This window comes from Symphalangus syndactylus, chromosome 8 (assembly GCF_028878055.3).
Source record: "Symphalangus syndactylus isolate Jambi chromosome 8, NHGRI_mSymSyn1-v2.1_pri, whole genome shotgun sequence".
NCBI lineage: Eukaryota > Metazoa > Chordata > Mammalia > Primates > Hylobatidae > Symphalangus > Symphalangus syndactylus.
In genome coordinates, this window is record NC_072430.2 from 140243225 (window position 1) to 140269795 (window position 26571).

At 49.4% G+C, this 26571-nt stretch overlaps 1 protein-coding gene across 6 annotated transcripts in view; it reads left to right on the forward strand.

Moving 5' to 3' along the window:
• Nucleotides 1-26571, forward strand: part of AGAP1 (ArfGAP with GTPase domain, ankyrin repeat and PH domain 1) — a 638294-nt gene that overhangs the window by 198686 nt on the left and 413037 nt on the right. For 3 of the 6 annotated variants that reach the window (XM_055291055.2, XM_055291056.2, XM_055291057.2), the window contains exons 2-4: nt 16406-16464; nt 24764-24851; nt 25588-25599. In XM_055291055.2, the coding sequence (XP_055147030.1) occupies nt 16406-16464; nt 24764-24851; nt 25588-25599 (159 nt within the window). The remainder of the gene's footprint in view (nt 1-16405; nt 16465-24763; nt 24852-25587; nt 25600-26571) is intronic. The other 3 variants (XM_055291058.2, XM_055291060.2, XM_055291059.2) reach the window with 1 other exon arrangement.

The window sequence follows — 26571 nt, forward strand, 5'->3', positions numbered from 1 at the left end:
TGCTTTTCTGACTCGGCCTCAGTGCCTAGCCAGTGGATTCCCCTCGCTGACCCTCAGCCCCCAGGCCCAGCACCTTGGAGAAGCCGCTGACTGACGTGCACCCCACCAGCCTCCCTGCTTATCCTTCCCCGCCGCCTCATGTGTCCTGCGTGGCATTTGTTACAGCCAGCAGTCACAGGTCTTGCGGTGGACTTGCTGGTCGCCTGCTCTGCTGCTTCTCGAAGGCGAAGTCAGGGTGTGCTTGGCGTGCGTATCTCCCTCGGTGTGGCACTGCCTGGCTCCGGAGATAGCAAGGGAGGGAGGGAGGCAGTGAGCAGGACCCGTTGCTGTGGGCGGTGGCATCAGTGGAGTTGGCAGGTACTGTGCACGGGAGAGGGAGTGTGGCCTGCAGGCCAGTGGCTGAGGCCCAGTGTGGACTGTAGAGTGTCAGATTCCACTTGATGGCCTAGGGGCCTTCCTGGTGTGGGCCGCGACAGTCACCACTGGGGAAGGCCATGCAGAGGCCGGCTCCTCAGGAAGGAGGCTCTGGAAGGAGAGCATGTGCAGAATGTTTCCTGCAGCGCCTCTCGAGCTCCCGCCTGAGGGTTTGCTCAGCCAGCAGGCCTAGAGGAGGGGGCTTTGGGGCTGCAGTGCAGTCTTTGCAAAGGGTTCAGGGGTCCTGAAGGTGGTGGCGCTGTGGGCTTAGGAGCTGGGGTAGCGCTCAAAGCTATCCCCAATTAGGCACGGGGGCTGGGCCTCTATGCCTGTTACCAGTCTATGATTGGACATGTTCTGCCCTCCAGGGGTCATATCCTTGGGCCACATCACTCACTTCTCTGCCCAAGTGCAGTCTCTGGCATGGGGACCCAGCCTAGAGTGATAGTCACCCGCACTCCCAGCAGCCAGGTACTGAAGGCTTTACCCCTGAACAGAGGGACAGGCTGGGGCCCACCACAGTCATGCGACGGCATTGCAGAAAGCTCTCATTAAAACAGCATTAAGCCAGGCGTGGTGGCTCACGGCTGTAGTCCTAGGTATTCAGGAAGCTGTGGCGGGAGGATCACGAGCTGAGGAGTTCGAGTGCAGCCTGGGCAACATAGCGAGACCTAATCTCCAAAAAACCCCACAAAACATTAGAAGTAGTAATACTTGCTATTCCCATGGGAGGATGTAGAAATTAGATAAGAGTTAACTGAGAATGGATTTGAATTAGCTTTTATTCCCACTGAAAAAATCAGAAATAAACTTGATTTCCTCTGGCATAAGTGTGGATCCTGTGAGTTGATCCTCAGCCCTTACTTGGGGGTTAATGACGTTCCTGTTTGAAAAACGTGGCTGTTTCAATGTCTGTTAATGTTGCAAAGCATACCAGGAACATTTTATAAAAAGTAACAGAAACTACCATGTGATTCTGGAAGCTGCATAGTTGACTGTCCATTTATCTTGAAGTCTAGTGATGCAAAGCATGAGTAATAAGATCAGGAAGCTGGCCAGATGTGGTGGCTTACACCTGTAATCCTAGCACTTTGGGAGGCTGAGGTGGGTGGATCACCTGAGGTCAGGAGTTCAAGACCAGCCTGCCCAACATGGTGAAAGCCCATCTCTACTAAAAATACAAAAATTTGGCTGGGCGCGGTGGCTCATGCCTGTAATCCCAGCACTTTGGGAGGCCAAGGTGGGCAGATCATGAAGTCAGGAGATCAAGACCAGCCTGGCTAACATGGTGAAACCCCGTCTCTACTAAAAATACAAAAAATTAGCTGGGCGTGGTGGCAGGTGCCTGTATTCCCAGCTACTTGAGAGGCTGAGGCAGGAGAATGGCGTGAAGCCAGGAGGTGGAGCTTGCAGTGAGCTGAGATCGTACCACTGCACTCCAGCCTGGGCGATAGAGTGAGACTGTGTCTCAAAAAAATAAAAAATAAAAAAATTATCTGTGCATGGTGGCAGGCCCCTGTAATCCCAGCTACTCAGGAGGCTGAGGTAAGAGAATTGCTTTAACCTGCGAGGCAGAGGTTGCAGTGAGCCGAGATTGCGCCACTGCACTCCAGCCTCTGCGACAGAGTGAGACTCCGCCTCAGGGAGAAAAACAAAAACAAAAACAGGAAGCTGCTACCTTCCCAAGGACACTTGTTCCCCCTCGTCTTGCTCAGGCATCTCCTGGGCACCTTTCGGGGCAAGTCCTGCTGTCACTGCACAGCCCACCTTGTATATGTGGGGTGCTCTTCTCTTCTCCTGAGGAGTTATGGATGATTAGGAAGCAAACGCATCTCAGACTTGGAGATCAAATGAAGAGAGGTTGTGTAAGCACCAGGATGCATGGCGGGCTCCGGCTTCTTCGCAGTTTCACCTGGTTTAACCCAAAGGCGGCAACAAGGATGCCCAGGGTGGGTGGGAGGTGCTGAGCAGAGCTCCATAGTTGGGGAATGTAAGTATTTAAAAAATCTTGTGTCTGGCCGGGCGCGGTGGCTCACGCTTGTAATCCCAGCACTTTGGGAGGCCGAGGCGGGTGGATCACGAGGTCAGGAGATCGAGACCACAGTGAAACCCCGTCTCTACTAAAAATACAAAAAATTAGCCGGGCGTGGTGGCGGGCGCCTGTAGTCCCAGCTACTTGGAGAGGCTGAGGCAGGAGAAACCCGGGAGGCGGAGCTTGCAGTGAGCCGAGATCGCGCCACTGCACTCCAGCCTGGGCGACAGAGCGAGACTCCGTCTCAAAAAAAAAAAAAAAAAAAATCTTGTGTCTGCTATTTTACTATTAAATAGACTGTATAACCTCAAAACCAGTTAAGAATGTTTGACATTCATGGTGTGAAGAATGAGAAGCTGGGAAATAACAAGGACCTTTTCCTCATTTCCTCCTTAATTATGCTTGCCAGCGTTTTAAGCATCGAGGCTGACCTTTGCAGGCTTCAGGGTTTCAGCTTGATCACCACGTGGATGTGGATGAGTCAGCTCACGCCGTAATAGCTCTTAGAGGTGTAGAAAGGAACTACTTCTCTCCATGAGAGCACCTTTATTGCCCTATCTGACGGAAATAGTAGATGCTCATCTTTAAGACTTGCAACAGAATTGAAATTGGTAAAGAGAAAAAGTCAGTCCCCTACCCGCGTCCCTCAGAGATAGCTGCTGTTGTAAGAACGATTGGATATTCTTGAAGACAGCTTCCTTCACGGATGTTTATGTGCTGTCTCAGTCAGTGACATGGTGAACAGACATGGGGTCAGGTTACAGACGATCTGTAGCCCAGTTTTTGTGCTCAGTATATTACACTTGATCTGTCATGGAACTTTTTTTGAGAACAGACAGCTTTTGTTCCGGACAGAGTATTTGGTGGGGCCAAAGTCCGCCTCTAAGTGTACATATTGGCAGAGCAGTGTCTCTTCCACATCTGAGCAGGTCAGGCAGAGGGCTGGGCGCAGTGGGGGCACTTTGCTGGGTGAAAGAGGTAAGAGGTAAGTCAGCAGGGGCACAAAGAAACCATGCGTATTTGCAGGAGCATCTGAGCTCCAAGCCCAGGGAGCTGAGAGGGGTCACTGTCCTTCACAAGGAGGTGGCTTCTTTTCTGGACGCCAGACAGCGTTGTCGCGGGAGATGCTGAATAACCAACCCCTCTGTGATGTGTAGTCTTCAAGTTTTATTCCCTTCAGTGCACCAGTGGAAGGTCTGTGCAGAGAACAGAGGAGGGCCGAGGAGACACTTGCATGGGGTTGTCGACAGAGGGGCACCAGGATGGTTATTGCCCAGAGGGAACCTGCATGATGGTTTTGTTTACCATTTTTTTTTGAGATGGAGTTTCACTCTGTTGCCCAGGCTGGAGTGCAGTGGCGTGATCTCAGCTCACTGCAACCTCCGCCTCTCGATTTCAAGCGATTCTCCTGCCTCAGCCTCCAAAGTAGCTAGGGTTACAGGCGTGCACCCCCATGCCCAGCTAATTTTTGTACTTCTAGTACAGACAGGGTTGCTCCATGTTGGTCAGGCTGGTCTTGAACTCCTGACCTCGGGTGATCCACTTGCCTCGGCCTCCCAAAGTGCTGGGATTATAGGCATTAGCCACGGCCGCTGGCCTGTTTACCAATTTTTAAACCATGGCTTATGACCCTTACCCTGAGCATCAGTGACGGGGGAACCAAGAGTCGTGTGAGGTCCAAGGGTGCACAGTGGACATTTCAGTGTGAAGGGCGGGTCGGGTGCCCCAGCTTCCACGCTTTCCAGCCTGGATCGTGGCATCTTGGATGTGAGGCCACAGACGAAGCTCACAGGAATGAGAGATGGTCTGTGTGGGTCAGCTGGCTCAACAGACCTTCTCCCAGGAGGCTGATTAGATTTGCTGGGCATTACAACCTGATGCGCAGATTTGTTTTAATCATGTAACACAACCACAAAATTAGTAGTGGCACCATGATATCACTGTGCATTTCCCATGCATGTGCTGCAGACTTATTTGTGGGGGAAAAATTATCCATGCTGCCTCTCAGAATGAGCCTCGTCCCCACCTTATACGAGACCATCCCGGCCAACATGGTGAAAGCCCATCTCTACTAGAAATACAGAAATTAGCTGGGTGTGGTGGCTCACGCCTGTAATCCTAGCTACTCGGGAGGCTGAGGCTGGAGAATCACTTGAACCAGGGAGTCAGAGGTTGCAGTGAACCGAGATGGCACCACTGCACTCCAGCCTGGCGACAGAGCCTGGAGACTGCATCTCAAAAAAAAAAGAAATATCCTAACTTTGGTTTGGTTCAATTTGCCATTAAGTCGCGTTATTTTAGCTGAACCTTCCCCTTTGGTCAGTGCCAGACCATTAACCTGAGAGAAGCTGGGACAGCCCTAGGCACCAGCCAGCTTTAGGTCTGCATGGAAAGGGTGTTCTTACTAAGAGTAGGTTCTAGGATGTGAGAGCTGGAAGAACCAGATGCAGCCCTCCCATTTCACAGATGAAGAGATTAAGGCCCCAAGAGGCTAAGTGACTCACAGAAAAGCTGCCCAGGCGTTCCATGCAGAGCGTGGATTTGAACCAGCACTGTCGCATCGGGATGGGGAGGTGCTGGTTTGCTTGTTAGCTGTGTTGGATGTACATGTTGTTCATCTTCATGTGAGGTTGTTAGAAGTAGTTTAGCCATATTAGTGCCCAGTGCCCCCACTTCCCCCTGCAATCCCCGATGAAGCAGTGCTTCTCTGTGAGTGACATGGCAGTGGGGACCGATACCTAGTGGACTCTGTGTGCCTGTCACCCCTGTGCCTGGGAGGGGTGCCCCTTGGCTTCACAGACTGTGCTCCCTTCACCTTGCCCCACGGACCCTCCCCCAACCAATTTCTTAGTCTGCTGTTGTGGCGAATATTCAGCAACAGTAAGGAGTGAGTTAATTCTGCTTGCTCTTTCTGTAGTAATCTTCTGGATTTATTTGTGTCTATTATTGAGCCATCCCTTATTATAAACATTAATTTCACCATGAATTAAACAGTATGACTGACTGAGTTTATAATTCTTTCTGGAATGAAAACTGTCAGGCCCAATTATATCCAGCCCAGGACTGACAGAAACTCAGCATATGAATTGTAAATATCTTGTCTCCTACGTTCTTTATTTTAACCAGGGAAAATGTTCTCGTGTCTATCAACTTGTCTTAACTTCAGCAAATACAGTGGCTCTTGCATGCTACCAGCATCTAAGCTGCAGTCAAAATTATCTTTTAATACAGTGGTCTCCAACCTTTTTTGGCACCAGTGACTGGTTTTATAGAAGACAGTTTTTCCAGGGACCCAGGGATCGGGGGAGGGGGGATGGTTTGGGATGAAACTGTTCCAGCTCAGATCATTAGGCATTAGATTCTCATAAAGAGCACACATCCTAGATCCCTCACAGGTGCGGTTCACAATGGAGCTCACACTCCTATGAGACTCTGATGCCACCGCTGATATAATAGGAGGCGGGGCTCAGGAGGTAGCGCGAGTTGTGGGGAGCAGCTGTAAATACAGATGAAGCTTCGCTTTGCCCACTCACATGCTGCTCACCTCCAGCTGTGTGGCCCTGTTCCCAACAGGCCACGAATGAGTACCAGTCCATGTCCCTGCGGTTGGGGACCCCTGTTTTAATATATATCTCCACCCAAACTGCAGTAAGACAAATAGCTGTCTACTCTTACATCTCAGGAAAAAAAAAATGGCTGTGAATTTCACCTACGGATTTTGTTTTCTCTTGCAGTTTCTGACTCATACCTTTTCATAAAATATCCCTATTCAACATTTTCACTTTCAAGGACTCGGCAGTTTCATTTTAGGTGTTAAAATGTTTTAAAGCATTCTCCAGATCTGTTCAAAATTCTACATCTTATATGAAATGTAGGATTCTGGCTTTGGTCTAAGGTGACAATGTTCTACTGCTTCTTAGGGGTGCCAGGAACCCCTGGCAGGAGGCCGTGTCTCCCTAGTGTGACAGCTGGCGTTCTGGTGGTGGCGCTCAGTGTGTTCCTACAGTCATTTTCTCAGGTTCTTGTTATTGTAGCAGCTTGACGGTTGCATAATTGTTCATCACACCTATCACAATTTTTAAATTGTTATTGCTCTTCCCACTTTAGATAGAAGCTCAGTTACTCAGAGGCTCAACGATAAATTGAACACGTAGTCAGCGTGTGAAAACCCCAGGGTGGGTTTTTAGCAAGCTCCTGAAGGCAGGTGTCTGGAGATTAGAGAGGAGAGGAGCACAGGGGAGCCCGTCCCCGTGGCTGGTAGGTGGTGTAGGCAGGAGATGGTGGCCTGGACCACCACGGGTATCAGACACTCCCCCACCCCACCCCCAACCTAGGCTGGCACAGGAGGGACGGGAAGGCAGGAAGGAAAGAACTGGTTGGGCAGGACGTCCCTACATGCCCCCTCCCTTCCCCTCCAGCTTTTCCCCTACTTTGGTAGGGGGAGTCAGGTGTTACTGCTGGTGCATGGGAACAGCGGATGAGCTGGGTCAGGGAGATGGGGGTCCAGGGCCTGGGGAGACCTCCTGTAGATGCAGGCAGTGTCTTCGGTTGCATTATCTTGCTACAGAGAGCTTGATGTATTTGTAAGAAGGCTAAGAAGGTTTTGGATGATGGTGATCAGGTGCTTGTTCCCTTTAGCAGGGGAAATTGGGGCTGACTTTTTATGACATTGGAGCTCACTATATACTGGAATTTGAATTGTACTTTTTTCCCCTGGAGTTCTGTGACTCCTTTCAATTCTCACCGGTCAAATGGGGTCCTGGATACTCCGTACCTCTTTGTAAAACCCCTGGAGCATTTTGTGGCCGAAATTTACTTCTTAGAGCCATGAAATGACCTCCAAAAAGCGAAGCACCACATCCAAATTGCATTCCATGCCCAAAGTGGTTAACATCACTCAGAGATGCAAACTCAGGAGCATTTTTGGTTTTGAGAGCCACAGTGCTTTACCCACAGGATGGGCAGGCCATTCCTTCTCCACTGACCGCGTCAGCAGTCCAGGCTCCAGGAGAACCAGCATTCACAGTGGGGGTGTCTGCACTCTCTACCAAGCTGTCCAGGTTCAGGAATTAAAGATGGAAGTGAGAGCCTGTGAAACAAGGAAGCCATGAGGTGTGGAGCTTTGCCAGAAGTGCCAGGGAGGCCGCAAAATGTATTTTGGAGGCAACCTGAGGCTGGTTCTTCTGGGGACCTCGGTGTTGGGGGAACGGCCTGTTTCTGTAGCTTGGGATGAACTTCCTCCCTGCGTCTGTGAACAAACTTGTACTCAGCCTGTGGGTTAACAGGCTGGGGCCAGAAGGCCGTACTGCACTGGACCCGAAACCTGCCCTAGGAAGATGCTTGCAACAAAACTCGTTATCACCTTGGTTTATAACAGTGAGATGGAAACTGGGTGGAATTGGGGCACAGGTTTCAGGACTGCGACGTTATTATTTATGCATTAAATATTCCGAAGCAGCGTCAGCTAATGGAACACAGTTCTTCTGAAGGAAATGCAGAAGATAATCGCAGCGGTGCGGGAGAGCTGTGCTCCGCCCCTCAAGGCTGTAGGTGGGCCTCTGTTTTCACATTTTAAGAAGGAAAGCGCAATTTTCTTCCTTGCTGTTTTCACTTTCAAATCCTCACGCCCTCTGCTTTGCTTCTCTCAGACATGAATCCTTTAAGCAATGCTTTACACACCCACGACAATGGCGTTCTTGGGGAACACCGTGATTCTGGAGCAGGAGTATCATGAGGCACTCAGGAATGCTTTTGAAGAAACTAATGAAAATGAGGCCGGGTGTGGTGGCTCACACTTGTAATCCCAGCACTTTGGGAGGCTGAGGTAGGCGGATCATTTGAAATCAGGAGTTCCAGACCAGCCTGGGGAACATGGCAAAACCCAGTCTCTACTGAAAATACAAAAATTAGCCAGGCATGGTAGCGCATGCCTGTAGTTCCAGCTACTTGAGAGACTGAGGCAGGAGAATCCCTTGAACCCTGGAGGCAGAGGTTGCAGTGAGCCAAGATTGTGCCACTGCACTCCAGCCTGGGCGACAGAGAGAGAATCTGTCTCTGTCTCTCTCTCTGTCTCTGTGTGTGTGTGTGTGTGTGTGTATAGTATATATTATATATGCATATATTATATACTCTACATAGTATATATTTATAATATATGTATATATGTTATATATATATCATATATGTATATATTATGTATTACTCTAGTATATTTATAATATATGTATATATTATATATTATGTATATATTATGTATATACTGTATAATATAGTTATATGTATATATTATATATTATGTATATATTATATGCTCTAGTGTATATTTTATATATTTTTATATATATATATAGAGAGAGAGAGAGGAAAAAATCACTATCCTCTAAGAAGTGACAAGTCTGCAAATCCTCTAGAGCCCATTTGGGCTGGCAAACTTTTGCCTTGGGATTTCGTTAGAGGTGAGGAGAGAGGACCCAGTCAAATGCTGACATTGTTGTGACAGATGCTGAGTCGCCTCAGGGCTCAGGGGAAAGAGCCTTGGAATTGCAGGCAGTGGCGTGGATGTGCCTGCAGGGGTGGGCATGGTGGCATCTTGGTGGCCCGGTGTTCGTCACCCTGCAGTGAGAGGGCCTGGTGAATGGTGAGGGCAGGGGATGCTGTCGGGACATGTCAGGGTGGGAAACTGTCTTGTTTTTGGATCTTTGAGGCTGCTGAAAAGGATCTTTGAGCCTGAACTTCCAGGGAAGCCTGAAACCAACTGGTATCCCCAGGGTTTATGTTTTATTTCATTTATTATAGAGATTCAAGGATTTCCAAATAAGAAATTAAATCATACCATTGAAACTGTGCTGGTGAACTTCTGCTAAGTCCTACATTTGAAAGTCATCAGCGGATTATGTCTGATCCAGTTTGCAGCGGGCTCTTTTCCGGCTGCGTTGAAATGGATTTCTTTATTCTGTTAAAGACTCCACTTCCTTCCTCGGCACAGAACTGACTGGCTGCGGCAGCCACAGCTTCCTCCGATGCCCCTCTCCTCTCTGTGGATGTGCCTTCTTCCTTCCATTGTTGTTTTGTTTTATATTTGGGGGCTTTACGGCTGCTTTACACTAAAAATAAATGTTCCTCCCCTTTTCTGTGCTAAAAATAAGAGTTAAAATCCTTGTGACATTTAAGGTTTTCAAAGAAACGTCCCAATCTCTGAGATAATATGTTGTTTTTAAAATCTCACCTGCAATTTCAGGTTCCTTTTTTTTACCATTGTGTATAATTTCACGAGTTTTGTCTGGAATGTGTATTTGTGGTTCCTGGAGCTGAACAGAACTGGGGGCTGGGGGTGAACGTGACACGGGAGACCATCAAGTCATTCTAATATTGGCTGCACGCTGTGCTTCTAGTTGATAATTTGGAGGAGAAAATTAGAGTCCATAGCTCTGCTGGGGAATGAGCCCACCTGCCAGACGATGGCTGTCTTAATGAAGATGAGGTCCTGGCTCCCTTGTCTAATGAAGAATGTGGGGGAGCCTTTAGCAGAAGGCTCTGAAATTCCAAGGAAGGACGCAGCGGAGGCACCGCTGGACAGGAGCTGCCTTCCCTGGTCCTTGCAGCCGGGCTCCTGCAGCCTGGGAAGGTGGGGCTTCCTCATCTCAGGTCCAGAATCCTCTGAAAGTTCTCTTCCTTGACCATAGTCCTTGGGCCCTGTTCCCTTGATGGCTGTTGTTTGCTGAGGTAGAAAGCTAAGATAGGCCAACTGGAGGCATTTCTAGGATTACTTCCCATTCTAGAATTTTTGGTATATGTTGGTAGTCGTATCACATGGATGACTTTTTTCATGCACGTTTATGTGCCGTAGGTTGAACCCCACTATGAAATTGCCACTATTCAACCGTATTTGACCATATTTGTGCCTCCAGCACAGCAGCGAGTACAGGTAGCACATGTGCCTGTCTCCAAGCAGGAACGTCTCCTCCTGGCTGTGGTCAGATTGACCCGGCAATTTTATGTGGTTTGATGGTAATATAAATTGACCTGGGATGAAAACTAACTCCAGTAATGCCTTCTAGTTTGTTGTACTCCATGCAGAGTTAATGGTCACTGTAAGCCAGTTTTCTTGGTGGTTGTTTTTGTTTTTTGGTTTTTTTTTTTTGACCGAGTCTGGCTCTGTCACTCAGGCTGGAGTGCAGTGGCGCAATCTCAGCTCACTGCCACCTCCACCTCCCGGGTTTAAGCAATTCTCCTGCCTCACCCTCCTGAGTAGCTGGGATTACAGGCGCACACCACCTCACTTGGCTAGTTTTTATATTTTTAGTGGAGACCGGGTTTCACCTTATTGGCCAGGCTGGTCTCAAATTCCTGACCTCAAGTGATCCGCCTTCCTCAGCCTCACAAAGTGCTGGGATTACAGGCGTGAGTCACCACGCCCGGCCTGAGCCAGGGTTTTCCATCACTGGTGTGGTTGCTTCATCAGGACTTGGCAGGCCATGTGTTGCTCCAGGCTCACTTGTGCCTCCAGCGCAGCAGTGAGTTCAGGTAGCATGTGTGCCTGTCTCTGAGCAGGAGCATCCTCCCCGGCTGTGGCACCTGGGCAACGGGACATCAACCCCTGATCTTTAATGCTACGTCCAAAGGTCATAGGAGGGCTTCCTCTGTGGGTAGTTGGGCCCTTTCCCAGGCATCCTGCCACCTCCTTGGCAGCATCTCCTTGGAACCTTACAGAAGCCTTAGGAGAGAATTGCTCCCCTCTTCTCCCCTCCCCTCCCCTGCCCATCCCCCAGGCTGGAGTGCAGGCTTCCCTCCCTCGCTCCATCCCCCAGGCTGGAGTGCAGTGGTGCAATCGCAGCTCACCACAACCTCCGCCTCCTGGGTTCAAGCGATTCTCCTGCCTTAGCCTCCAGGTAGCTGGGATTACAGGCGCCTGCCACCATGCCCGGCTAATTTTTGTATTTTTAGTAGAGACGGAGTTTTGCCATGTTGATGAGGCTAGTCTCAAACTCCTGACCTCAGGTGATCCGCCTGCAGGCTAGTCTTGAACTCCTGATCTCAGGTGATCCATGCCCCTTGGCCTCCAAGTACTGGGATTACAGGCATGAGCCACCCCACGCCCAGCCAGAAATGCTTCTTTTTTATGGCGAGGAAATTGAGAGACCAGAAAGTTAACCGAGGTCACTGTCAGACCCATGGCTCCTGGCTCCCTGACCCCTCATACCCATTTCCCCCTGCGTCCTCTTGGTCTCCCATGGATACTGGGATGGGCAGGGCCAGGTGGGAGAAGCAGGGCTCGTCTCTGAGGGCTGCGTTATGGGGTAGGAGTTTAGCCTCAGTAACTGCAGCACTTTCTGCCCGTGGCAACCTGTGCTGTTTTCACATTTCTCAGAAATTCCCGCTCTTGGAGTTTTACACTTGTAACATCTGCTTAGCAAATTTTGAAAAATTGAAGATGGAGAGTAATAAAGTGTGGACAAAGCTCTGCAGGGAGCTTGTTAGAAATGCTGATTTGAGGCCGGGCGTGGTGGCTCATTCCTGTATTCCCAGCACTTTGGGAGGCCGAGGCGAGCAGATCACGAGGTCAGGAGATCGAGACCATCCTGGCCAACATGGTGAAACCCCGTCTCTACTAAAAATACAAAAATTACCCAGGTGTGTGGCGGGCGCCTGTAGTCCCAGCTACTCAAGAGGCTGAGGCAGGAGAATCTCTTGAACTCGGGAGGCGGAGGTTGCAGTGAGCCAAGATCGCGCCACTACACTCCAGCCTGGCGACAGAGCAAGACTCCGTCTCAAAAAAGAAATGCTGATTTGAAGGCTCTGATTTCCAGAGTCCCGGCTGATGCTCACCTGTTACCGGCTTTGCTAAGCGTCCCAGGTGAGTCTAGGGCAAGCAGGCTCTGAGCAACACAGCAGGTAATGAGGGAGGGATTTAGAATCTGGCATTGCCAAGGGGGTCAAGGGGGACTTTCCCGAGTGTCCCGCCGTGTCCAGGGGCAGCAGCAGGGAGGACCCACCCTGAAGGGCTGCAGTGGTCAGTGAGCCCGGCACCTGGCTAGCTCTTGCGAAGGATCATTACTGTCACCAACCTCGATTGTAAAACACTCACAAGACGCGTTTTTTGTTTTTGAGACCGAGTCTCACTCTGTCGCCCAGGCTGGAGTGCAATGGTGGGATCTTGGCTCGCTGCAGCCTCTGCCTCCTGGGTTCAAGCAGTTCTCCTGCCTCAGCCTCCAGAGCAGCTGGGATTACAATCATGTGTCACCACGCCTGGCTAATTTTTGTATTTTTAGTAGAGACGAGGTTCCGCCATGTTGGCCAGGCTGGTCTTGAACTCCTGACCTCAGGTGATCTGCCCGCCTCGGCCTCCTAAAATGTTGGGATTACAGGCGTGAGCCACCGAGCCTGGCCCAGACACTTCTGAGAACGAGCTGCATCCTCTGTGACACTGGATTCTGGCTGGTCCAGGAGCACAGGTGTGCACATGTCCGGATGTGCATCTACACACTCACACGCACATGCCCAGCTGTGTTTCCCTGAAGCATATTTATCCTTCCAGTGTTCCTACACCTTGGAAGGAGGCAGGACAGCTGGCCTGCCCCACCCTTCCTCGACCCCACCTACTGAGTGATGAATAATTCCATGCCAGCACAGTGTCCAGCCCACAGATAGGTCCCCGTAGTGGAGTAGGAGGAAGGACTATTTTGTTATGTATGGCTTTCGCGAATCTTTTGTTAATTTTCATTTAGCTTCGTATGAGGCAGCATTCCATTTTGACTGGGCAGTAACGGAGGCGATGAAAGTTTTTAAAATAAATATTTTTTAATGGGAGATGAAGAGTTTTGGCCAATTGAGTCAAGCATTTATTTTATTACTCTTGTTGCCACAAACACAAATATGTTCCATTCAAGTGAGGATGTATTTGCAAGTAAAAAGATGCCTCACATTGTTCCAATGTTTATGTAATCATGCATCTTTGTTTAATGGAGCACTGCTTAATTTATAATGAATATTTTATATTGTTAGAAAGTTAATCTTATGGTGGTATGTGTTGAAAAATCAGCAGCGCATTGATGAATAGAGCTCATTTTAATTCACAGTTTACCCTCTTTGTTTTACTCTTAAAGTTCATTTTTAAAACTTCATAAATTTCTTATGTGCCAAATGGAATAAAACTTAAAAGGTGCCAGAAGGTAACAGTGAAAGGAAAATCATCTCATCACCCTGACTTCAGCCATCTAGTTCCTAACCCTAAATCAACACCTGTTAAGTTTGAAATTTTACCAGAAATAGTGTCAGCCTTGACAAGCATATGCATTTTTTTTTTTTTTTTTTTAATGAGACGGAGTCTGTCTCTGTCGCCCAGGCTGGAGTGCAGTGGCGCAGTCTCAGCTCACTGCAAGCTCCGTCTCCCTGATTCATGCCATTCTCCTGCCTCAGCCTCCCAAGTAACTGGGACTACAGGCACCCGCCACCACGCCCGGCTAATTTTTTTTTGTATTTTTTAGTAGAGATGGGGTTTCACTGTTTTAGCCAGGATGGTCTCGATCTCCTGACCTCATGATCCACCCGCCTCGGCCTCCCAAAGTGCTGGGATTACAGGCGTGAGCCACCGTGCCCAGCCAAGCATATGCATATTTTGCACCCCTCACCCCCGATACACTTTTTAGAAATGCATTTGTCAGGATCCTCTCCATCCCTGTATCGCATCTGGCTGTCATCACTTGATAGTAGCCTGGGGACCTGGGGAATCTCCACTACAGTATGTTGAACTTCAGTTACTGGTTTTACTATTCCATGTTTTGGCTGTGTCCGCAGTTACTTAACCAGGGTGTGGTTTGTTACAGTGCAGCAACAGAATGACGTTCTGAGAACACTATTGGTGCCTGCATTTTGGAGTCATCATTGACCTTTCGGTTTTCCCTGGACCGTTGGGGTCACCTTTCAGATCCTCTAAGGCCACATTCCCGTTTTTCTGCGAGAGTAGTTGATAACAGAAAGAAGTGTTTTGCAACTTCATTGGTAATGCTGTTCACTGATGGTATTAAGACACAATTAGTTACCACTGACTGAGCGCCTGCTGGGTGTAAGGCCCATGCTGGTGCATTCCTCGCATCATCTGTCCACGGGTAATGTTTGTCTGCAGCATGTTGGGGTGGTGTTTGGGTGCACAATTATGCAAAACCACAATTTGCACCCCCGATATTTAACTCCCAATGTGTCCGTGTCAGTGGGAGGAGAGTAGAGGGGCAGTGACTGGAAGTCTTTGCAGGCAGTGCAGGGAGAAGTCCACCTCCCAGGCATCTTCTTCCTCAGGGCTCTTGGGCTTTCCTCCTGAGCTCCTGCAGATGGGCCGCTGCCGGCCTGCTCTGCCAGCTGGACAGGCATGTTGTGCCCCGAAAGTCTCTGCCCTCTAGAGATCACTCAGATCTCCTCCTGATCTACCCAGCTATCCTTTCCTGGAGCAGGGAATGTTCCTCTGACGGGATGTCTCACTCGGCATCGGGAGACCTTTGACACTGTCGTTGCAGGGCCCGTAGCATCTGGTTTGCTGCACAGTTGCCGCCCCCCCCCCCCCGCCCCCGCCCAGAACACACTGGGCAGGTGTGCCTCCCACTCTGTGACGTGGTGGGTTGTGCCCCCCCCGGCGTGTGACCTGGTGGAATGTGCTCCCCAGCATGTGACATGGTGGGTTGTCCTCCCCCAGTGTGTGAGATGGTGGGACGTGCTCCCTCCCCAGCGTGTGACCTGGTGGGACGTGCTCCCCATCATGTGACCTGGTGGGTTGTGCTCCCCAGGGTGTGCCTGGCCTCCTTCAGATGCCAGTTTTGCCCTCCTGTGTCACACCCTTGGTGTGGTCAGGCCCTTAGCTTCCAGCCCCGCATCCATGCGGTCCTCATATCACACAACTATTTGAAGGTGATGGTTTTTCTTAACTTTTAGGCATCTTATGAATCACGTCACTTCTTAGACATAATGTAGAGTAAGTTTCAGCATTGGAGGACAATATGTCGGAAGTGAATCCCATGTGGAAAGAGCTATTTTTCTATCAGTGGGATGCACCTCCTCCCTCTGGTCCAGCCCACTCGGCATGTGTTGACCGAGCTGCCATGTGATCAGCAGGACAAATCATGACTACTATCATGAGGTCTCATTTATGATAAGAAATGGCATGTGGCGGGTGTGGAAAAGTGGGTTGCAGGTAAAGCCATGGTCGTTTGGGTCATCTGTATCAGGTGGGTGCACTGTGCACAGCCAGTCGGGGAGGCGGGGGAAGTGCCCCTGCACAGGGCTGGGCTCTGTAGACCACCCCATGGAGCTTAGGGGCCCTCCCTCTTTCTGACATAGTCTAAACCATCCTGGCTGGGTCTTCAGTGTTTAATATCCTTGTGAGGATCAAAACTCTAGCACCAGATCTTTCTTCTGAGCTGTAACCTGTTACTTATAAACACTAAAGTGTTAACTTACATTGTGAGCGTTCAAATCTTCAAATTCAGTCGTCATACTTTTTGCTGTGTGTGTGGGATTTCAGAAAAATGACTATTATAGTAGACAAGCAAAAGACCAAATGTGAACCGATTGGCTATAACAGAATCACTCCCTGGAAAGCTAGGTGTGTCCTTAAATATCTCCACACTTGTGAACAGGCACAGTCAGGAGGGTCTGAAGATACACGCTCCACTGTAGGAAGGGCTGTGGCTTGAGCAGGAGAAAAATGGAAAGTTAGATTTTCAAGTAACTTTCGAAGTCATTGGACAGAGCGTGTGTTACCGACCACAGACGTGGACCTGGAACACCCCACTGGCATCTAGCTGAGTGTCGTGAACTGGGACAAACTGATCTTTCTGGGGTGGGAGTGGCACAGGGAGGCTTGTCTGCACTGTCTTCAGTGACCTTCTGATGTGAAAGTGGCCCATTGGAGGCATTTTGACTTGGCCTTTACGTGAGTTATGATGTCTGACTTTGTGTCCTCGTCTTTTTCAGATGCTTTTGTGAACAGCCAGGAATGGACGCTGAGTCGATCTGTCCCAGAGCTCAAAGTGGTGAGTGGCTCCTTCTGGCCCTGGCAGTTGTCATTCCTCACCAGTGGGAAGGGAGGGGCTCTGTGCACACCCAAGGCTGCATTCCCAGGCAACTGGTCATTGCCTGGGGCCCAGAGTGGGAATGTGACTCTGGGTGTGTTCCTGGGAAGGGCCAGGTATAGTTGATAGCTTGGGACTAGAGTCCAAGTCCCTGAGTGCCCCTGGGACAGCTACGACAGCCATGACTGCCACTCAGCCAGGGCGGCGCCTCATGTGCAGGGCAGAGGCCATCATCGTCCTCTCTCTCACATCTCGTGGGTGGGTGTGTGTTGTGTGTGTGTCCACACACATACACACCCCCATGGGTTGATTTGTCCTTTGCAGGATGTCATGGAAGGCTTCTGCAATGAGTCGCCAAGCTTTGGTATCCATCATTTTTGAAATGTGACTATTTACCCTATGACCAAGTATTGGCATAAAATTAAAATTTTTGTCTTTTATTATGAACTTTACCCTTTCGGTGAAATTATCTAGAGCTTCAAATTGACGTATGTAAAAAGTGGTCCATTGCAGCCACCCTTTCCAGCTGCTCCCCTCTAGTAACCACCCACCGTAGGAAGGAAGGAAGGGACAAATCTAACTTTGAAACAACCAGGTTCTTTGTTGTGAGATATGTGGCATTGTGTGTATGTTTATGTATCTGTGTATATATGTATGTATGTGTATATATGTCTAATTTCCGTGTGTATGTTTATATGTATGTATGTATGTCTAATTTCTGTATGTGTGTGTATGTATATTCTAATTTGACAATGAAAGGAAAGCAGATGAACCCTTGCTGTTCTGCAGACTCTGGCATGGGCCTGCCTAGTGTGTCTGTCCTCTGCATTTCTATTGATAGCACCAGATACCTTGTGGCCAGTGGACTCCTCCCCATTGACCCCAACCTCTTTGCATGCTTGGAGGACAGGACAAGGGCCAGGAGACAGGATCCTTCGGTCCCTCATGTCTGAGATGAGGAGATAGAGCCACAAAGAACTTCTAGGTCTTTGAAGAGACTTTTGTCACCAGGAAAAGTATTTGTTTTTAAACTTAGGGGATGAAGTACAATGAGTGGGAGGTGCCCTGAGATGGGAAGGCCCTGTGGTTGCTGTGCCCTCTCTCACATTGGTGTCTGACACACCCATCCCCACTGCAACCGCGAGGTGTCATTGGCTGGGCCCTTCTCCTTCCCGGTGTCTGCCCCCCACCCCATTCCTCCCCGAAGGTCTCTGGGCTCTCTCTGCAGCACTTGCCCGTGGGAGACAAAGCGTCTCTCAGTCCCAGTGCTGTCTCAGAAGCCTGGGGTTCCGCAAGACTGGCCTGGAAAGAGCCGCCTCTTTCTGTCTTTTGTGTGCTTTGTCACTGCGGCACTGGCAGGGTGTCTTAAGCCTGTGGAAGCCGTCCAGGAAATATGCGTTGAATGAATGGCACAGGCTTGGCAATGTTGTTACCAGGAGACTTTCAGAACAATCCCCCAGTTTCAGTTACTTCCTGTTAAGACAGCCGCTGCCACTCGGGTGCTGTGATGGGCACAGAACAGTAGTCACAGTGCTTTACTGGTGGCGATGGTGTCAATACAGCCCTGGCTCTGTGGGGGTCATGTTCTAAGTGCTTTACAAAATTACTTAATCCTGACAACTGCCCCATGGGAAGGGATAGGTACGGTTATCCCCATTTCACAGACGAGGAAACCGAGGCTCAGAGATATGAAGAACTTGCCCAAGGAGCCACAGCGAGTAAGTGGTGGAGCTGAGGTTTGAACCTGGAGTTGGTGCTTCCACCACCGCACTGCCTGATAGAACTTTCTCGACGATAAAAACCTCCTGTGTCTGCAGTGCCCAGTGCGGTCACGGCTGGCACCACGTGGCTATTGAGTGATTGAAATGTGGCCAGTCAGTGCCATCAAGGAGCTGCATTTTAGGTTTGATTCTAGTTCATTTAAATTGAAATAGCCACACAGGGCCAGCTGCCACCCTAGTGCCAGCATTACAGACTAACTGATCGTCAAGTATCGAACCACCTGACTTGGCAGTTCAAGGTGTTACAGGTTCAGAGAGGGCCCACATGATCATACCAGCCCATAATCGAGGATGCTTACCACCAAAAGCTTGTGCTCTGCTGATATTTTGAAAGCATGTGATTTTCTGAAATATCTGCCCAGAGCTGGAGGAGACAGTTGCGTTTGAGGCAGCGTGGGCTCCTCATTCTGAAACGGACTGTCTTAAGGCTTGCTTCAATTTGCTGACACCGTGGACTTCGATGCTGTTGGTTTCACAGTTCTCAGAACGGTCCTGTCCCTGGTCTGAGTGTGGATGGATGAGATCCTGGCAGGCCCACCAGCTCTGCTGTAGCCCAAGTGCCTTCCTGTTGTGGCATCAGCGGGCACTGGTCCTCATCGGCACCCCCAGCAGATCCCTTGTGGGCTGAGGAGTGCTCAGGGTCTGAAGAAAGCGCTGCTTTGTTCCCTAGGCAGCCTCCAAGTGCCTGTAGGGCTGTAATTGTTTCCCTCCTAGCACAGCCCCCCCCCCAGGACAGGTGGCACTTTAGGTCAGCATCTCAGGAACCCAGCCCCTGCTTCACAAATGCAGCAGTGACATGATGTCATGGCAAGCCTCCAATAAGCCCTTTATGTAACATTTTGCAACAAATCTTTTGAAATCTGTCAGAGGAAAAAAATTCAATGTTCGCTTTCTTCTCAAGAGTGGTAGTACCATGCCTTATGTTTTCTTTTCTTTCTTTCTTTTTTTTGTGACGGGGTCTCACTCTGTCACCCAGGCTGGAGTGCAGTGGCGCCATCTCGGCTCACTGCAACCTGCCTCCTGGGTTCAAGTGATTCTCGTGCCTCAGCCTCCCGAGTAGCTGGGATGACAGGCACTCGCCACCACATCTGGCTAATTTTTGTATTTTTAGTAGATGAGATTTTACCATGTTGGCCAGGCTATGCTCAAACTCCTGACCTCGTCATTCACCTTCCTTAGCCTCCCAAAGTGCTGGGATGACGGGCCTGAGCCACTGCACCCGGCCTTATGTTTTCTGAAGTTGTGCTGTGGTCAGATCGTCCATGACCAGTTGCTTTTGGTGCTGCACAGGAGCCAACCGCTGCTGGCTGCAGATGTGTGCCCAACAGCAAAGGCTTGCTGCTTCTTTCAGAGGGGAAAGCACATAGGCCCTGGACGTCTTGCCTGTGTAGGGGACCTCAGTCCCCAGCTCCTCACATCCTATTTGTGTGTTTTCATTGAACTGCAACTGGAATTTTTACTAAAAGCCTTGATTTCCTTTTCAGCAAACCTCAGGGTTAGTGTGGGGCACTGGAGAAATCAGTTTAGAAAGACACTGAATTCCCTTTGGCCTGGTGATATGAAGGGCCGAGTATGGGCTCCGACACACTTCATGTCCCTGCACAGACGATGCAGGATTGACAGTGGCAACCTCTTCCTGCCTTAAGTACGTAGTTCTGTGATTTTCAAGACACCTCATTCCTCCTCACATAGCTCTCTGGCTCGCTCTGGATTGATTCCCTCCGTCTTGGTTTACTTCCAGCAGCCGCTCCGACAGCTTCACGGGTGGTGACACACTTGAAAGGGCATTTCGACCCCTTATTTTATTTTCCTTTCACCATCAACTGTTAATTTCCACCAGCATTTCAAATTAAAATAATGCCATCATGTGTGACTATGAGGTGGTCTGTGAGATGGCTGTTCCAGCCAAACCAAACCCCTTCCCACTCCACTCCAAGATTGATTGCCTTTGTTCCCCTAAGGGAGAACTTAGGGGAGAGCTTAATCTTTGCCCGTCTTGTTAGGCGGAAGAAGGCAGGAACGTTGCTATGCAGAGAAGGCACAGACCAAAGGATGTTTGGTTTTGGAGCATTTTCTTCCTGGGGAAAGAGAAACTGATCTTAATTAAAAATTTAATTCTGTGGCATACTGTTCTGGATTTTCCCAGCATGAAGCTGACAAACAGCGGGTGCCCTTGAGCAAAAGAATAATTAGTAGGTAGAAATTCACAGATCATAGAGGCCCAGGGTAAAAAAAGATGTACTTTGGATTAGGAGGGGAAACAGCTTTATTTAGAATCTGTCCACATAGCCTGGCTTGAGCCTGGCTCTGAGCCTTAGTAATAAGCATCTCATTCATACTCACCAGCAGTGGAGTCACTCATTTACTCATCCATTCTTTTACTTGGCCAGTGCTATTGAGTGTCTGCCTTGGGCTCTGCATTACACAGGGATTCAGAGAACAAGGCAAGTAAGACACGGTGCCTGTCCTTGAGGAATTGTTAGTATTGGAGGGAGCCAGATCAACATACTGATGTTTCCAAAATAATGTGTTCCCTTGTAAGATACCCTTGAGGCAGAGACCTAACGGAGCTTTGAGGAAAGGCACCCAGTTGAGGCTGTGGCGTTAGGAAGATGTCTTCGTGTCTTCCGGCTCCTGTAACAAAATATCATACAATGAGCAGCTGATAAACAACAGAAATGTATAGCTCACAGTTCTGGAGGCCAGGAAGTCCAAGATCAAGACACCTGCAGATTTGATGCCTGAGGACCTGCTTCATAGGTGGCATCTTCTTACTGTGTCCTCACGTGGAGGAAGACGCGAGAGGTCTTTCTCAGGCCTCTTCTATAAGGTGACTAATCTGCTCCCACAACTGCCTCACCTTGTAATACCATCACCTTGGGGGTTAGATTTCTTTTTTTTAAATTTTATTTATTATTTTGTTTTTATTTTTTTGAGACAGAGTGTCGCTCTGTCGCCCAGGCTGGATTGCGGTGGTGCAATCTCAGCTCACTGCAACCTCTGCCACCCGGGTTCAAGTGATTCTCCTGCCTCAGCCTCCCGAGTAGCTGGGATTACAGGCATGTATCACCACGCCTGGCTAATTTTTATATTTTTTTAGTTGAGACGGGGTTTCACCGTGTTAGCCAGTCTGGTCTTGAACTTCAGACCTCAGGTGACCTACCTGTCTCGGCCTCCCAAAGTGCTGGGATTACAGGCGTGAGCCACCGTGCCCAGCTGGGGGTTAGGTTTCAACATATGAGTTTGGCTGGGAGTGTGGGAGTAGGAGGGGGAAGCACAAACATTCCTACCATAGCTGAAGGCTTCTCAGAGGAGGTGACATCTGAACTGATAGTAAGAGTAGGTTTCGGGGAATGATTGATGTGGAAAGCTTTAGTTGCCTGGAGACAGCAAGGCCTGTTAGGATGGGGCTTGGTAGCTGACTGACTAGAAGGCCGAGCAGGGAGCGGGCAGATGAGAGGTGGGAGGGTTATAACTGGGGTGTAAGAGGACAGGACCGGGTATAGGTTTTAGAAAGGCCACTCTGGCTGATGAGTAGAGAGTGGGAGCGGCCAGGACTGGGTGACAGAGAACAGTTGGATCCATGAGCCGTCACTCAGACAGCAGACCACAGTGGCCTGTAAATCACTGAGAACCTTTTTTCCACACTGTCATGCCAAATTTATTATCTTCTATGTTTGTTTGTTTGTTTGTTTTCTTTTTTTGTTGTTTTTGTTTTTTTTTTGAGACGGAGTCTCACACTCTCACCCAGGCTGGAGTGCAGTGGTGTATCTCGGCTCACTGCAACCTCCGCCTCCCGGGTTCAAGCGATTCTCCTGCCTCAGCCTCCCGAGTAGCTGGGACTACAGGCGTGTGCCACCACGCCTGGCTAATTTTTTTGTAGTTTTAGTAGAGGTGGGATTTCACCATGTTAGCCAGGATGGTCTCGATCTCCTGACTTCATGATCTGCCTGCTTCGGCCCCCCAAAGTGCTGGGATTACAGGCGTGAGCCACCACGCCCAGCCCTGTGTTTGTTCTTATAGCTATTGGCTTTGTCATCTACTTAACCAACATTCCTTCCTCCCTCCTGTCTCTCCTCTCCCCTTTATTTCCATCTCTCCTCCCTCCCTCCCTCCCATCCTTCTTCCTTGCTATCCATCTATCCATCTACCCATCTTGTGTTTACCAGGCCTTTGTTGGAGCCAGGAACTATGACAAGTGTACAGATTCGGAGTTGGTGTCTTGGCCCGTATCTAGAGACAGAGATCTTGGCCCTCGGGGTTCTAAGTATAGTGGGAGGTGGAGCCCAGGGCCTCACCAGCCACTGTCAAGGCTCTCTGGGGGTGAGGGGAAAGCAGGGGGAAGCCTTCCCAAGAGAAAGTGAAGCCCTCGTCAGGTGAGAGGGGAGGGGTGCTCAGGTGACAGGAGCAGCGAAGTGTTCTTGTGGCAAGTTCATGGGCCTGCTGGGCCCGTTGGCTGCCAGCATAGTTGTGTGTGAGGATTTGGAGGGAGACAGTTTGTTCCTAAAATGTTTGGGGTTTGGCCTCCAGGCAGCAGGAGTCTCCCAGGGCTTATGAAATGAAGGAGTGCCACTTTCTCGTGGTCAGTTTGTTTCCAAGAACCTCTCTGGTGTTCTCGGGGTGAAAAGCAGGTGCTTGCAGGCAGAGAGAGGCCCTAGAGGCTGCTTCCTTGATCCGTGCACACCGGGGAGTCCACACCGAGGTGGCAGCAAGGTGCCCAGGAGGGAGCAGACTCCCTGACTTCCAGCCATTGGGAGTTGGGGATGGCCTCCAGCTTTCTGGTTTGAGAGGCTGGGTGTGATGTGACCTCAGAAGCTGATGAGCAGACTGGGAAAGAGAGGCGAGGTGTGGACCTGTCGAGGCGTGAGTACTGCATAGGTGGCGTACAGATGTATATAAAGTCCTGGTGGGAGCTAAGTAGGGGCGCCCGGAGCTGGGGTGGACGGTGGCCAGGGGATGCGATTTGGGAATAGGTAGCTTTTTTTTTCCCCCCACATCCAACCTTCTATCAATGAGTTATGATTCCAGAGTCTGCAGGGTGTCTCCTGTTAAATGGAATCACAGCTCATTGAGAGAAGGTTGGATGTGGACAGGCGCGTGTTGGGACATTAGAGTGGAGGATCAGCTGGAGGTGTGAGGATGGAGCCCTGGCGAGTCCCAGTACGTCCCAGCAGATGGAGGAAGAGCCCACAGGGCTAGGAGGGAGGTAGAGGCGGAAGCCAGTGTGAGAGTTGGAAGAGAGTGTCTTAGCAGCAGCTGCTGGTGATGGAGCCAGGTCAGAGCAAGACAGGCTAGTGGCTTTGAAATGGAAGTTGCGGGTGACCTCATGGGCAGTTTCCTGGTAGCAACAGGGCCAGAGCTTCAGATAATTTGAGTGGAGGCAGGAGGGAGGTCAACAAGTGGAACCGAGAGCAAGCGGGGCGAGTCCCAGCTCGGGGAATGGCAGGTGGCCTTAATGAGCACCTGTGCCCAGGGATGGGTCCATTGTGATGTTTTGGGCTTTTTAAGGAATCGATTCAATCGTGCTTAAATTTGATCGCTAGCGATGTTCTAGTGGGGGAGGAAAAGATTAAAATGCAGGAGATTTTTGATGAGCAGCTTCCCAGAGAAGGCGGCATTGGGGTTATCCAGCTCCCAAGCACAGGGAAAGGGAGGCTCCCTGTGGGATTCGCCCACTTGGAGGCTCGGAGGCCAGGTGTGTCCACTGTGTCAACAGGGAGGCTTCTTCTGAAGAAGCCCCTGGAGAGTCAGCCTTGCCGCCAGGTTACTGCTAGGACAGCGGCCCTCATGTCACCCTCACTCCTGAGGGTTGCCTTCTAATCCAGCACAAACGAGCACCTTTGCTGTCTCTCCCAGCAGCCCTGGCACTGTCCCCTTTTTCTCGGAGATGCCTTGGTGGGTCCTGTGTCTGGGAGGCAGGTGTGTGCCCTCCTCGCCTGTGTGGCCGGCCCCTGCCTCGCTCCTCCACCCCCACCCCCAGGTCTCCCCACACTGCCCTTTTCTGCTCCTGTTGTCCTGCCCCCAAGTCTACCCTAGACTCATCCCCTAGAGATGCCACCATGCGTGGGTCCTCGCCACTCTCCCCACGGCACTCAGCTCTGCCCTCAGGTGCCACCTCACCTGCTGATTTTCCCAGTCTCTGGAGGGTGCACAGTAGATGCCAGTGGGCTAACTCAAGGAACACAGCCCTGATGTAAACAATGTGCTTGTTTTCTGGAAGAATGCCAAACCAGTGTTTATACCAGCATTGCTGATGCCGTTGCAGCTGTTGAGGCTGACCAGAACATGAGATGTTAATTAAGAGTGTTGGACTCCCTTTTACTCCAATAGAAGTATTGAATGAGCTTGTTTTTGGCCATCCAGCCAGTGCTTGGTTATGTTTGTGTTTAGGCCTCCTGTCTATTTTAGTCTCTTTGTATTTGCAAAATGCCAAGTAGAGTGATCTGATTATGCTTAACGGTTGTCCGTTTCTGTTTCAGGGAATTGTGGGTAACTTGGCCAGCGGCAAGTCTGCCCTGGTGCACCGGTACCTGACGGGCACATATGTCCAGGAGGAGTCTCCGGAAGGTATGCTGTTTGGCAGGCAGTTGCAAACTTAAGAATGTAGTTTTTTAAAAAATTTTCCTTAGCATATTATAAATCATGACTTCGACGTATCACAGGTCAAGAAAGCAATAAAACATACCAAGCAGTAAAAACCCTTAAGTATGTGATTTCTTCTGTAGTATTTTTAGCAAACCCATTATATTCACTTTGGTATTTGGACTAGTACAGTAGAACCATGAAATACCATTGAATTTATTTCTTATCTAATTGTTTTGTCCTTTCAAATGTCCTTTTTAATCCAGTGTCCTTTTTATCCATTGTTACTCCTTTAAATATTGACTGGACATTTCTGTGATCTGGATATTGAATTTATACATAATTTGTATGTAATGTTACTTAGTCATAGATAAGAGCCTTTCTGGATAAGACGTTCAGATTACCACCACCATATGTTTGAGTATGTTTCCCCCCTTATATTATAAACATTTAATAATCATTTTGCATGAGAGTAAGATTTTTTTTTGCCATTAGGCATTTACTTCTTCAGTTAACATGTCCATATTTTATTTTTTGCCTTAAATAAAATTATGATAATGGTAGGAAAGCATTTAGCCCCTGTGTCCCCTAATGAAGGGGTGTAGTTGACAAGCAGTTTTCTAAATGACATTTTCTCTCCGTGTAACCTTGTTAAATCCAACTCTGAGACACTGAATTTCTGGTTCCTTCTTTTTCTTACTGGCTGTTCCATTCTTTGCAGATATGGATGCAGGTAACTATTCATTTTCTTCATGGCAGCGCTTGTCTTGTTTTGGAGAGAGAGGAAAGGCACCACCTTGTACTGTAGCGTTCCCTTCCCTCCTTGTTCTGTGTACCATCCTATTTTGTTTCATTTTATCTTTTTTTATTTTTCAGTTGAACATTCCACCCTGTTTTGTCCCTTAGTTGTCTTTTTAGCAGTAGTCCCAAGTAGCTTCACCTGTTTCCTGTAACACCTGTCCTAGCATTTAACTCTTGTCCTGAATACTGTGGAACCGTTCGGAGAAGTGTAAAAGTGGCTTGAGGCTCTGCCACCGTTTTGCAGAATTTTGCAGTCGTGTCATGAACACCTCATGCATCAAGAAAAGACCTTCCATACTGAAATGATGATTTAGGAAGATTAGAGGTGATGATGAAGGCTCGTATGTAGGGGTCAGTAAGAGAAAGCTTGCCTATCCACTGAGAAATGCATACAGATGCTAGAGAATGACATGATTTGGAGAAACGAGCAAAGGCCACATTTTGCCAGGGCTCTGTCCCTGGGTTTTGATGGCTTTTATTTGCTCCTTTGTGTCGGAATATGAATTTTAGCCATGGCCAGCTGATACCTTTTAGAGAATCTTCTAGAGATTTTCCTTTGGTTTTTCCACTTATTTTCAAGGGCTAGCTATTGTAGAGGTTATACAGAGGTTAACTCACCTGCAAATGAAATGACCACCTTTTCCAAGTAAATCTACCTTCAGGGCCCTGCCACTGTGGATCTCAATCTGGGGCCACAGGAAGTTACATGAGTCGGGCCTGGTTTTGTTGCTGTTGCTCTGGCTGTCTCTGGCCCTGGGGTTCAGGTGTCTGGTGGGGCAGCGCTGGAGGCCCTGGGTCTCTGGAGTAAGAACGAGGACCACTCACTCATGGTGGCCTTTCTGCTATATGGCTGTTTGGTCATTTTTGTGGCTTTTTGCTGTTTTCCCTTTGGGCATTCACAGTG